General features: G+C 40.3%; 1 protein-coding gene across 4 annotated transcripts in view; it reads right to left on the reverse strand.

Annotated features, from left to right (window-relative positions):
* The window catches only part of LOC124055765 (membrane-associated guanylate kinase, WW and PDZ domain-containing protein 3), a 117,811-nt gene that overhangs the window by 34,147 nt on the left and 69,259 nt on the right, over window positions 1-14,405 (reverse strand). For all 4 annotated transcript variants that reach the window (XM_046382896.1, XM_046382881.1, XM_046382888.1 and 1 more), the window contains exon 2: window positions 6,400-6,516. In XM_046382896.1, coding sequence (XP_046238852.1) covers window positions 6,400-6,516 — 117 coding nt within the window. The remainder of the gene's footprint in view (window positions 1-6,399; window positions 6,517-14,405) is intronic.

The raw sequence follows: 14,405 nt of genomic DNA on the forward strand, positions 1-14,405 counted from the left end.
GTGCAGATTGTAATGGCCGAATGGCCTATTAGTTGCTTTATGTTGCCATTTCCTTTTATTTTTTCCACTCTTATATTTTCTGACTTAATTGGACTGTGACAGCTTCTCTGCATCTGGGGTGAGAAGCAAAAGCACAGTTTGAAACCCCCCCCCCCCAAAAAAAAAAACAATAAAACAACAAAAACATCAGATAGGCTTCCTTCCACAGTTTATGTTACCAAAGCAGCTGACATTGCAGCGTGTGTGTGAAAATGCCAGATGCTGCTGCTTCTCATTACCAACTTGTCTGCCTGCCGTCGCCGTTTTGGTCAGAAATGTCCCCCGTAGTCCAATTACTTGAGCCACAGTTATGTACCTGCCAAGTGTCTCCCTGAGCCATCATCTTGAATGTCACACCAATATATACCATAAGCCCCCTACTGTGGGTCAGACCCCGACAAAATAATGAGGGCTCGCCAAGCTTTGAGGGTACATGCGACTGAAAGAAGATCTTTTAGAGCAGAACTCTGTAGGATCATGTATAGTCAACGACACTTTGAATAAACTGTTGGAGGGATTTCTTTCAAAGAAAATGCTCAGTGTCCGGTGAAAAAGGTACTGTCGATACCCTGTAGTTAATTAAACCAGACAGGAGTGGAGTTAGCCTTTATCAAAGAAAACAGGGATTTTGCATCAGAATATGCAGTTCTACAAAGTGTTGGTTAATACTGCAGGGAATGTAATTACACTGTGGAGAGTGTGCTACAGTATTAGAAAGGTTTCAGTGGTTTAGGAAATGCATATAATTGCTTTCTTGCTTTCGTGTAACGGGGGACATGTATGAACAGTGTATATGTAGCTGCAGTTAGCAGCTGCTTGGCTTAGCTTAGCATAAAGACTGAAAACCTAAAGCCTTTAAAGCACCACAGTGTATCTTGCTTGTTTAATGCATGCAAAAACTGAAAAGTGAAAAGGACAATTCAGAGGTTCTGCCATTTGACTGCCAGCCTCACTATAATGAGAAGACTTCAATAATCACAATGTGCTTGGTAGAAAGAGTCCAGCACATAAAACCTGAGATATCGTGTGTTCATTGGTGAGCCTGAGGTGCTGCTAAGTGGATTCTATTACCTTCAAACACAGTCCGTTTCAGCTTGTTTCCAGTCTTTATGCTAACCTAGGCTAAATGGCTACCGGCTGTAGCTTTATATTTACCAATGCACATTATGGATCGTTATGGATCCTCTCATAAAAGTCTGAGCAAGAAAAAATTGTGTCAAACGTCAAATTTTATGGTCATTAACCAGAGTTAAGGCCTCATGTTTACATGTGTCTGTCTATCCCGGACTGAAACAAATTGTCACTTTAGTCTTGCAAGGTCTCATGCCTCTGCACCGCAGAGACCTGTTTCTCAAACTGTCTGGACTGAGAGGATGTCACGATTGGAACATCAGAGGTGGTCAGTCAGAAATGGCAGGCCATAAATTTAACATGGTGATTTCATGCATAGTTTTATGTTGCTACTTCAAAAAAAAAAAAAAAAAAAAAAAGGCTCAGGGATTTGCTGTTGAAATGTCGAGAAAGAGGGAACATAAAAAGAAGAAGGATAATCTCAAAGCCAAATTCTTTGAGCTCTTTTGTGGTGTATTCACTTTTAAGACACTGAGGCAAACTCCTTCATATAACTCACCCTGCTGTTATCACGTTGTAAAATAGAGTACAGCTATTAACGTATAGCAAGAAATACCAAGCCACTTATATGTCAACATTCTACCATTATTCTTTTATCCGACAATATAGTAATAATCAACTGAGGAGCAGAGGGAGGAGAAGAAAAAATCTACCGCAGAAATGGTTGCAAGCAGTCAGAAAGGTCACACAGTACAGCTATTTGTGTCCCTGACATGTACTAATTCAACCCTTCATTTATGTGCATGCCTGCCTATGCAGGTGCAGTGTATGTGTGTGCGTGTGAGTGTGTGTGTGCATGAGTGAGAAAGTGAGTTTCTTTGAGATAAAACTCTTTCTGCCTATCTCCGATGTCAGCGGGAAGCCAAAGAACTGCATGTGACCATGAACTCTCCGTCCTATTAGAAAAATCCCACTTTTGTCTTCCCTAGAGCTCTCGAGAGCCTCCTCCAGAGCTGTCCTTGGAGTCCAAATGAGATGAAGCCGACCCCACGACCCTGTGAAGGAGACTCTGGGATTTACCACACACAGACAGTAAAGATCTTGTTCTCTTTTGTCTCTCACTTTCTTTCCTATCCTCCCTTTACAGAACACACTCACTGCCTGTCTTTCTTCTTCCTTTTCAATTCCTTTCTTTCTCTCTTTTTATTTTGAACATTCACGTTTTAGGTTTCATTATAGTCACAAAAATAGAAACTTCTTTCATTATGGCCCCAAAATGCTGTGACTGAGCAGAACTGACCCTGTGGTGTTGGTAGGACAGCGCACATCAGTTGCACACAGCAGTGTGGCTGGTGGTTAAGTAAAGTGGACCATTGGCACAGTGACACAAACTGCTTCCGCTAATCCCCTTTCTGTCTATGTGATTGTCACACATATTTTAGGTAAAATGCTTATTTATCAGCATTTTATGATGTTCAACACATTCAGGAAATTGTGTTTATATTGTAATTTGTAATATGCCACTACTCCCTCAAACTGCCTTGCACACTTCTGACTTCTTCTCACATTTCAGTGCCAAAAAGGTTTCAGACAATGACGTTGCTACAGCAAAAAAACTGCAGTAAACGTGCCAGCCAATAAAGTCCTATTGTACCCAAACCCAAAAATGTTAAACATCCCAAAGATTTATGCTGGTCAGCATGGGTCCCTAGAATTCAGAAACTAATGGAAGCCAAGACGTGATGGTCTAAACTGCTGGTCAATTATAGACTGGTTATCCTGCCAAATATGCATCTGAGGACCCAGATAAGTATCTGCCTAATCACAGTCGTCCACATTCTCCGCAAGGAGACTGATGTGTTTGCGCTCACAGTGTATTGGCGCTGGAAGGTGGGTATCACCTGCCACCTGCAGGGGAAGAGCCTGGACAGCACTTTTTTCAACATTAAATCGACAGCAGAGAACCCGAGTGATCAGTGATGCTGGATTCTGGGTATGCACACATTCTTCCATGAAAAAGGGAAGGCGCCTGGGCTCAAGGCCACCTGATGATCTTCTTCACTTCATCAGAGAGGAGGGAGCTCAATAAACCCCAGAGTCACTCCAATATTGGCAACTGCTGGGCCACTCTGCCCAACATTTGCTAAAACCTTGTTTATATGGGAGATTATGATTTATGCTAATTATGCTATTTTAGCAAATTTGCCAACAAGCTGGCATCAAGCAATTTCTTAATTCTGCGGATCATAATGTAAATTTCTCACAAAAAACTTCTAACTTCTGGCAAGAAGACTGAACTGAGAAAAGTACCAGACAAGCCCATTACTCAACAAGCACCTTGTCTTGTGTCTTCATTGCACTGTGGTCAGGTTAATGGTAGTTGGGACAGTTTGTCTGCAGAAGCAGATATAATTTAGAATAGTCCTGAAAAGAATTTAGACATTAGACATTTACATTTTTATTTCTAATTCTTGAGCCCTTCATTGATGTCCTAAAATAAAGATGAGGTTTATATGTCAAACTTTGTATGTTAAAGTCCTGTAATATTCAAAATATTTTAACATACTACATAATATTTACATACTGTTCGTTCATGTCATTATTGTTGGGGATCAGGTGAAATCTATGGATTTTTGAGTACCTGATGTTGAGCTGGTAAAACTCTATACTGTAGCTTAGACTTTCCATTTCAAATATAAATCTTTAAGAATTGCATTTTTATGCGATTATTTTACTGGTTTGGTTTGGTGCTTCTTGCAGTAGTGCATCCAATAACACGAAATCCTTTAGCTTTTCTAATTTTTTCCATTTTTACGTTTGACATGTAATCAAAATCAACCATGAAAAAGGCTGCAAACAGAAAGGAAAACTAAGTAACCCTAATTTAAAAAAAAAAGACAGGCGAGGGTAATTGAAACAGAGAAAGAGTGAAAGTGAAACAGAGAGGGTGAGGGATGGGAGACTGAAAGTGATCAAGTGAATGATGGAGGTGCCGTCACAGTGCGAATCCTGGTCTCTTGCTCATTAAGACTGTAATTCAAGCCGGGGATTAGAGAGTCAGACTCATGCAGCGCGCCCACTGGCTGCTGATGATGAATGGTGGTTACAGGCCATAAAACCTCAACCACTGCCACTGTTGTACAGGAGAAAAATAGAAAGCCATGTTTGCAGTGGTAGTTAAAGATCAGGTTGTGTGTGTGTTTACTGGTGAATGTGGTTGTTAGGGAGCAGGAGTGTGTGTGTGTGTGTGTGCATCGGGGGGAGGAACGGTTTAGAATGACAGGCTGCAGTGTCCTTGAAAGAGAAATAACTGATGGCATGAGTTTTGTAAAACTCTATAATCATCTCCTGTCCATCTATTGCAGCCAACTTGAGATACTCTCAGTGTAACTGAGCTTTAAAAAAAAACCATTTGATAACAATTCAGCTGGCAAGGAAACAAGAAAATCTGAGTGTGAAAGTGAGTGAATGAGGGGTTGACAGACAGTGACAACAAAACCAAACAAAGAAGGGAAGAAGGAAAGAGAGCAGTAAGAAACCCCCCACCCCGTTGACAAAGCCCCCAAACAAACCAAAAACAAACAAACAAACAAATTAAATATACTTAAAAGGTAAGCAGCTTACTTCCTGAAAAATATCACACTTGTGCATGCAAGTCCCCTCTGAACAAGCAGCTTCCAGCCCTTAGGGGGTAGCAAGCAGAGATGCTGTTTGTTTGTGACAGTGTTGTGCCTAAGAGTCTGTCATCGCCTCAGGAGCAGTCACTCTGCATGAGACTAAAACCTTGACTACACTCAATTATGGCCCTCCTCTGAACAAAGTCACTATTCAATGGGATGTGGTAAATATTTAGGCCAAAATATCTGTGTGAACATCATTACAGTTTCAGAATTACAGATACTGTGCCACAGTCATGTAGTAGTCCTGCTGATGCAGTTTCACTTCCACATGAATCTGCTGCTTTCCAAATGCAGCATCTCTTTAAACACCAAGAGGCATCACTTCAGGAGGGAATGCATCACAGACGAGACATCTTTAATTCAGTTGGTGGTTCAGCCCCCTGATATAAATGAAATTACCTGTTCTTTTTAAGTTGATGATCATTTTTGTGTCAAAATGGAAAATGCAGAGTGTAAATTACAGTAGCAGCAGACAGATGCTGTTTAATTGAAAAAAAAAAAATCTTCAATCTCAATTTAGAGGTATTTACTTGCCACCATCGTGGCAAATAACCTGCGTTTCTGAAACCCACACAAACATTAATCAGGATATTAATTTGCACCTTTACAACAGCCTTGTCACTCTAGTTTTAGTAATTTTCATGCTTTCACCGAAAAGATTACAACATCCAAGCCTATAAAACCCTTTTAATAAATCTGAAAAAGGAAATAAAGAAAATGTTTTTTTTTTTTGTTTGTTTTTTTTCCCGAGCTCTTGGAAAAGAGATGTTTTACAGATACAAGGTTTATGTGTGCATGGCAAAAACAAACAGCACACAACACATCCACTCCAAATACCGGTGGCATCATAAAATATTTCCACCCGTCTGCAGTGACAAATGGGGCTATTTTATGCCACAATTCTACAGACCATTCGATCAAAAGCTGTTATGCAATATTAATAGTTCATTTAAAAAATGTACAGTCAATGGACATTTCCATTAGGTATAAATTACTGTTACGCTGAAAATGTATACCGGTGCTTTTCTTTGCCGTGGTTCTTGGCAGTCCACAGTACCAATCTTTTTATTTACCACTCCATTACGGATTTCAGCAAAGAATAATAGTTGGTGACAGCCCAGCTGAGCAGAATGTCAGCGAGGGAAAGCAGAGCAGTGAAGGGAAAATGCAAGGTTATTTATGGAAAGAATATGACTTTGATCACTGTGATGATACCGTACAGAAGTAAATAAGTTACATGGGGGTTAGAGAGATGTCCTTGGTGGGGTTGCTATGGTGACACTGAAATGTGTGTGTGTTGTAAAATGTGTGACAGAGCTGTGAGAGGGTAACAATGTAGGCAATGTGCAGTAAGTATGTGAGTGCGTGGTGTGAGTATGCCGCCCTGTTAGGAGAAAGAACACACATTAACACTGCTTCTAGTGGGTTACATTTCCAGCTGTGTGATGCACACAGAACATCTTCATTGTTCCCATAAGGTGCTTCAGATAAAAGCATATGGGCATTGCAAGTAGGGTACATTGTACATTACTGGTTTTCTCTGTGCTTGCAGGTACTTATGAGTGTAGTGAATTAGAGTCACATATGCACTCCTGTGTGGTGTACTTACAGGGGATTGTGCGTAGGTAGAGGTTGTCCCGTATGATCTGTTGGAGCTTGTGATCCAGCGAGCCCTTCTGAAACTGCAGACTGAGGTAGTGGCGCAGGTCCGTGTTCAATACTTTGCCTGCAACAACAGAGGCAGAGGCAGAGGCCTGGTCAGTAAAAATATGGTGGTGCTCTCTCTGGAAGTTTTATATCTCTCCAAGTGTCATGTGCCACAGAAATGGATAAAGCTGTCTTTGTACTTGACAAATGGTTACCATTAATAGTATAAGTGTTTAGCTTTCTGGTGTTTTTACTGATATTGATATCGTATAAAAGATTCCTTCATAAGGGAATGCCTTATATATCCAGTTAAACTCAGTTCAATATAAATGCATTTATTCCTTGAGGGCATATTAAAGGCAGTGCAAGGCAGCTTTAATATAAAGAATGTAGACAGAGGGCACATTACCAAATTCATGTTTTTGCTCTCTGAAAGTGTTCAGTAAAACAATTCAGTAATCACTATTAACATCACACATTTAGAGCACAGTACAGGTGTGCATTTCTACCTTGCATGATGCTCGCAAGTTAATGCTGTGGACACTTCAATATCCACGGCATTACAAATAAAGTTTGATATATGGACAACACGTATAACACCCATTTCTAGCTGAGTGCTTGAATCCTTGTTGATTCACCTTTTAATTCCAGTTTGATCACTGAGGGTCAGACTGTAGCTGAGGGGGAGGATGATGGTAAAACAGATTTTTAAACTGTGATCTCTTCTGTTAAATCCACTTCAATCATTAGAGTTAAATGGATTTCGACCCCCGAAAGAGGTTGTAGAGGTATATTTGTCCTAGAAAAACTTGTGAAAAAAGGAGAGAAAAGCTGTACTTGACTGATTTTCCGATTATTGTTTTGAGTGAAGACAGTTTGTTAAAAATACCAAGAACAAACTGGACTGAGATGAATTCATTGTCATCACTGCCTTCATTCATCTGAAGCAACAAAACTGAAATCCAAACTGCTAAGTGACAGATGATGGATGCCATGTTCACGCTTGACTGACTTTACAGTTTCAACAAGCCTCAAAAACTTTTCACCAAAGATGCGCAATGCCACAACCTCAAAAGTGAGGCACCAGAGATTTTCATAAGAAAATCTGAAAAGATTTCGCCTTTGCTCTCAACTCCCAGAAGCCTTTGTAAAAACAAAGGAAGTTCATGCAAAGTTTGAGGCAGAGGAAGACTTCACAAACAAGCAGGGAAAAAAGTTTTTCTCTGAAAGAACATGATGAGGAGTTTGGAAAACAGGAAGAGATCTTCGGTGTCTGTCTGCCCTCAACTTCAGCGTGAGCCTCATCTCTTGACAGAAAGGAGAGAGTAGGCTTTAAAACAGTTTGACTACAGAGAAGTAATCACTTTTTCCCATTTCTCTTCTATTTTCTCCCCACCTCTCTCTCCCTCTCTGTTGCACACACAGACCAAACTCTGCTCAGCATGAGTCTTCTCCGCATTGCTATGAATACCAATCAGCAGGACTAAAGATGAGATCTTGCTACTGTAGAACTACTGTATGTACTAATAGAGAGGGGAGATGTACTTGACTCAGAGGGGTGATAGAATAATGATGAGCTCTGGGAATACTTCAGCAAGCTTTCTCAACCCTCAAATCCTCTTTTCCTGCTCAGCTCATGACAGAAACCAACATGGGCCATTATTGTGACACTACAGCAGTCCTATTATTTTGTGTTCTAAACTTACTCTCACTTCAAGTTTTGGAGGCTGTTGTTGACTCACATCAAAATGCCCCTCATGTCCACACTCCTCCCTGCCATCTGACGCTGTTTTAGGAGCAGTCATCTCGGCGGGCCTGGCTTTTCAGAATAAAGGTTGCATGTTCTCAGTCTGCATCTCCAAAGAGGGCTGCATCACAGCTGGTCTAGCAGACAAACGGACTGAGGCTGGGGAACCAAGGTCCAATCTGGCAACTTCATCGCAAAACTGTCCCAGAACATCCTTTTTGTTCAAATTCAGCCCCCACGCAAGGGATTTAATAAGGAAACAAGCCTGTTTTGACAAACTACATATGCTCCATATGTTTTCTGAACTAGCAGCGCGGCTTCCAAATGAGCATTCCACACAGTTAGCCTCAAATCAGTAAAATGGCCTTGTCTTAAAGGAACACAATTCCAGCATTTTGGGCGATGCATATACTGAAGTATGGTATTTGCAGTGAATGTGGCAACAATAATAGTCGGTAATAGCAGCAGCAAGAGGATTTAATACCTATGGAAGGTTAAGAAGTGCAGATGCATTCATTCATCTTTAGTAGTAAATTCATGAAATAAAGTCGGTTTTATATAGTTTTATAACTGTTAAAATATATTTACTGCAGTAAAGTAATTATTTACACTTTTATGTTTGCAGAGTTATTATTTACATATTTACAAGCATCGCTGAATCTACCTTTGTTTAATTCTTTTACATTGACCTTTTTTTTCATTGGTCATTCCTTTTGGAATCTGGTTAGTCAGTTTTAGTCATGTGACAGAGAGTGTCAGGAAGTGTTGTGGCGGTACGGGTTGCGACTTGCTGGCATGCGGAGTAAAAGCACTGTTAAGGAAGAAATCCATCTCCATCCTGCTGTCTCATTTTATTAAGAGTGATGATCCATTAACCACCAACGAACCCTCACGTTACACTTATTTCAAAGAGAGGCATACAGAAGATAAGATATTTCAAATACATGAGTGAAAGAAGCCTTTTTCTCATTCTTTCTTGACTTTCCTGACTCTTGCAAATATTTCAGCCTCAGATATGAGGGTGAAAATAGAAAATAACAAATCCTGAGCCATGGCAAAGCGAAGCAAGGGGAAAGGGAAGTAAGGGTGCGACTGAAAATGAGAGTGAAAAGTGAATATGCTAGCTGGTAACGGTTTGAATCTATATCTTTTGAATGACATGGTTACTTTTTTTGTAAATGACTTTTTCCTTTCTTGCTCTGGAATCTTTGCTTCCTGAGGTGTTTTCTTTTTGGTCTAGGAATTCCGTTTCAGCTACTATTGTTTGAGAGCTTGAGACTTGAGCCCACTGAGACTTTGGATGTGAGAGCTTTGGGTTTTGCAAATAAACATGACTAGTTTTTGATATTCTCCTGTTCTCATAATCTCATTTAGCATGAGCCATTCACATCAAATATTACTCTACATATTAAACCCTTAATTGTAAGCCAAAAACCTTGCATTTGTGGTGATGAAACGCTCTCTTTGATGATGAAAGTGTGATAACATGATAAAATCTTTTTGAAGTAGTCATGTGCTCTCTGTAACTAATATCTAACATCAACTAACATCATTCCTCAAAAACCAACACTCCCCAGCATGTTTGTGGCTGTACAGCAGAGCTACCAGGTGTGGATGGTGTCTGACTGTAAGACAGTAGAGCGAGCATGCTCAGTCACACTTCACTGGCTAAATAAAAGATAAAAAGCAAGCACACACACAGAAACTGCTCTGATCTGTTCATTGTGGTACAAGTACAGTGCTACAGTGGAGTCTTTGTGGCTTCCTGGGTCCTGTCAGAGACTGTTAGTGAGACTGTCACATCAGAGTTGCTCATTTCTCCTCCCAACAGATAACACTGCTGTTGTAGCAGACCTCATTTTTCAGTGACTCAATGAGCTCTATTGTGCCCAATCAGCCATCCACTCACTTGTATGTTGTTTATTTCTCTACAGCCAGCCAGGAAGATGCACTGTACAGTAACTGTCTCTTAACGAGTGAATATCATAATCTCAACTTTTAAAATTTCTGCTTGTAGTAATTGCAATGGCAGAAAGTTACTAAATTAATTTATTTCCTGTCATTAATAGCATGAGCTTGTATCCTTATGTATTCTCAAAATCGGATGAGATAAGACTAATCAAATGGACATACATTCCCTGCTGTCCTCTGCTTCCTTGTCATTTTGCATGAAGTGATGGCAGAAGATGTGTCAGAAATGAGCAAGGTCACCCACTGCAATCCTTCAGCACCATGATGCCATTTCACCTAGCATCAGCAGTACTCCTCCTCTCAAAGAGTGGAGGCTCAGAGAACATATCTGCAGCGACGGATGCAGTGCCTGGCACCCCTAGTGAAGCGACAGGCTGTTAACATCCTCACTTAGACCAACACCTCACTCAGAAGCCACAGAATTAGATTAACACTCCAAGCTAGAAACATAACTATCTCTCACACATAAGCACATGTCATGCATCTGAGATTTGTTCTGTGAACTTCAAGTCCAACATGTTATGAAATAATGCACTCATTCACTTTGTGAAAATCAGATCCCCATCATAAGACTGAAAACACATCATGTCACTTTTAAAATAAAATACTGAGATCTCTGTAAGCAATGAAGGAAGGAAAGAAATCTCCCACCTTATATTAGCAATGTTTGTTCATTTCATAAGTTCATTTGTGATAAAGTGTTGTGTCATTTTATCTTTTAGTTGGTACTCCAACTTTCCCTCTGTTTTCCTAATCTACTTCTAAATCAATCATTTGATTTCTAATATTTCCCGCACTCACCGAGAAGAGATTTAAACGGATTGATTTTATGTTATTGGCACAAATCAATCAGATTGCTTTTCAGCAACACTGCACATTCTAACCAATTATCTAATTCTGACAGAATCACTGGATTGCAGAATAAATTTAAACTCACAGCATGAGCCACCAAGAAACAAATAAACAGTTCAACAATTTCAAATCAATTTGGCTTTTTCATTTTCTTGCTGAGACGTAAGTTGCAAAATAAAAATCAGCTTTAAGTGCAAGGTTAAGATGAGGCTATTTTCAGTAGCCAACCAGTCTTTTATTGGAGCTTAGCACAGGTTGGAAACAGGGGGAACTAGCTAACCAGGTGTTTACTAGCACCTCAAAAGCTCACTTAATAACACAATTGATCTTAATAGTTAAATCCATACAACTAATAAACCATAAAGAGGACATACATGCGGGGCTATTTGTGACACACTATTTCTTGGCCTCTAGTGATGAATTTCCCCGTATCCACTCGTTATGTTAAGCTAAGCTAACAGTGTGCTGGCAGTAGCTTTATACTGACCTTACAGACATGAAAGAGCAATAGTTTTCCAATGTAACTCTCAGCATGAAAGCATAGCAGGATATTTTCCAAAATGCCTATTGGTGATGTCTATTGGTGTTCATTTGAAAATTTAGTTTTTTTCTTGCCAGGTCTTTTCCTAAACACAATGTGCAAACAAATCCCTGATGTCCACTGCAACATTCTCCAATTGAGGCATTCTCCCTGAGGCAGCGTGGAACATCCACTGGGAGGTCATTATCTCTGCTGTCACGACTGTCACTTAATTAGCAGTCCCCCGAACAGGGAATATGTCATCAGGTCTGCTTTCTGACACCTTTCTCAGTGTACTAGGTCATCTCTTAGAGAACCCAAATGCAGGAATTCTACATATTTTGCCCAAAGAAATACAGAAAGCAATAGGGTGCATGTGTAACCTTGAAATCTGTGTACAAAAAACTGCAATATCTGTTTCTTACATGTAACATGTTTATTTGACTGAACATCCTCCTTTATTTTTTCTCTCTAATAGATACACATGGGACTTCAAGAAAGTCTGTGCAGACCCACAGGAGTTCATTATAAATTAGGAATAGACCGGTTGTTATCACGGCTGATTACTAGAACAGATATTAAGTATTTTCCAGTAGCCAGAATCAGTGTTTTTGGTCAGATTGTCAAATCAGTAAATTTTAAAATAGTGCTTTTGGCTCCAGTGCAGCCTTTCTGTACCACTCTGTATTCTCTCTGACTGGCTGTACATCACATGTGACAGCCTCTGAAAACTGAACTAGTGATTGGTTATCCAAAAAATGCACAAAATGTAGTGAGAGTATAAAGCAGCAGTAAATAGAAATACTCAAGTTAAGTATATGTATCTCAAAATTGTACTTAACTACAATACAGAATGTACTCAATCAGTCAATCTCAGTCATGACACACAATCGGTTAATCTTCTCCATCAATATCCTTAATTACAAATAATCAGTATTTGCCCAGAAAAACAACAAAGAACCCATGCAATCATACGATTCCGACTGTAAATTCTACTTTCAAAGTATCAAAAATAACAAATATATAATACTGAATTTGGTACATTGCAAATGAAAATGTTAATGAAACAATGGAAATATGTCTTAATATTTAAACATCTTCTTCGCTTCAATTAGATATGGGATATTTACTATATATGTTGAAACTACATCAAATTTGTAATCCAGTAGTGATAAATAAACAAGTTCATTGGTAACAGGTGATAGTATCATGGTTGGGTATGAAAGGGGCTAACCCAACCTAATCTGAGCCCTGTAAAGAGTTACCAGAAACAGCAGCTATATTTTTAGACTTTTTTCCCCTGTTCTGTCTCTTTGTACGTTTCTGGTTTTCTGCATTCACTACATTCTGAGATTTTACCCTGAGGTATTTCTTACACTCTGTGCTTTTAAATCGCTCTCTCTAATGCTCTGCTTCACCCATACTTGCAGGCAGACAGATGCTACAGTAGCTCCTCAAATCTTGGCCTCCCTCTCCATCCATCATGTGGTGTATGACAGGTCACCAACATCCTCTTCATCAGGCTCTCTTCTTCCCCTGTGGCACTCTGTCAAACGGTGACCGCTAAGGCACCAACACCTGCAAGACCTCTGATTTGGCTCCTCTCATCACTCTCCTGGCCTGACAGCACCAACCCCCTGCCCCCCACCCACCAAACCTCCTCCATCTAGCTCTAACCTTGCCGCTTCCTGCGGCCATTTCAGGGGACAAAATTGCCTAGGGGCAGCAGGTAGCAAGTTTACAGCAGGGCTAGTTTTCCAGTCAGCTGTTTGTGAGATTGGAATCATGGGGCATCTCACCAACTCTGCTCAGAGAAGCAAAGAGTGTGAGTGTTGCGCCATAAGCCTAGCTTATAATCTCACACCTCACGCAGTAACGTCACATGAATTCTCTTCACTTATATAACTGGCATGTGGAGTGTTACTACAGCTGGAAGATTCTGCATCAGAGGAGTGGAGCAACTCACCCGATGGCCCACTGTGTAGCTGTGTTTCTAGTCTGCCTGCTTGGATGGCTGGCCACAGAGCTATGCAAAGTTAAACAGGCAGTGTTCTCACATGCCCAAACCTCTCTCTGCGCACTCTGTCATTTCACCTCATTTTAGCAGCGGGCCAAAGGTCTGGCATAAGCGGCTTTAAAGGATGAACTCAAAAGAGGAGGAAAAAAAACAAGACCCAATCAAAATCCAAGGCAAGGTGATTAGATTTTATGTGTTCTTGATGTTGGCATGACTTCAGCAAATTAAAAAATTCCAAAGCAATTATTTCAATTATTATTTCGAAATGTGTATCTTTGAGAGACACGCAGACAAAGATAGTGTGTACACAAGGAGTGTGTGTTACTGTTGCACCTTAATGAAAATATTTTTCCAGACTGCAAGCAACGGCCACAAACCTCCAACATTTTGGAGTGAAGATAATCTGAGATTTATTGTATTGTTTGACTGTTTCAACCATGTATTTACTCTCTTTTATCGTAACAAAAGGCAACCAACACTGCATGACATGTGTATATATCAGAACCACAGGCCCTGGACAGTAAAAACTACAATTATTTGTTCATATGATCATAGCATGACACATTTTCCAGCCCACTGATTTCACAAGTACACAGAGAGACATCTGCCTCCGCATTTAAGTTAACTAACCATATGCTCCCTTCTCCTGTCCTGTGCCCTCCCCCCACACTCTCCCCTCCCCTCTGTCCATCACCACTTAGGAGATGGAAAGATGACCTTCCTCCTGCGAGTTAAAGTCGAGATCAGCCCAACTCAGCAGAACAGCAGGGGTGTGGGTGAGCTGCGGTGTGCGAATTAACAGCAGCATCAACAGCATTAGTGCCAGAGCCGCAGAGCCACTGTGATAATGCGAAAGAAAAG

This window comes from Scatophagus argus, chromosome 3, assembly GCF_020382885.2.
Source record: "Scatophagus argus isolate fScaArg1 chromosome 3, fScaArg1.pri, whole genome shotgun sequence".
NCBI classification, from domain to species: domain Eukaryota; kingdom Metazoa; phylum Chordata; class Actinopteri; family Scatophagidae; genus Scatophagus; species Scatophagus argus.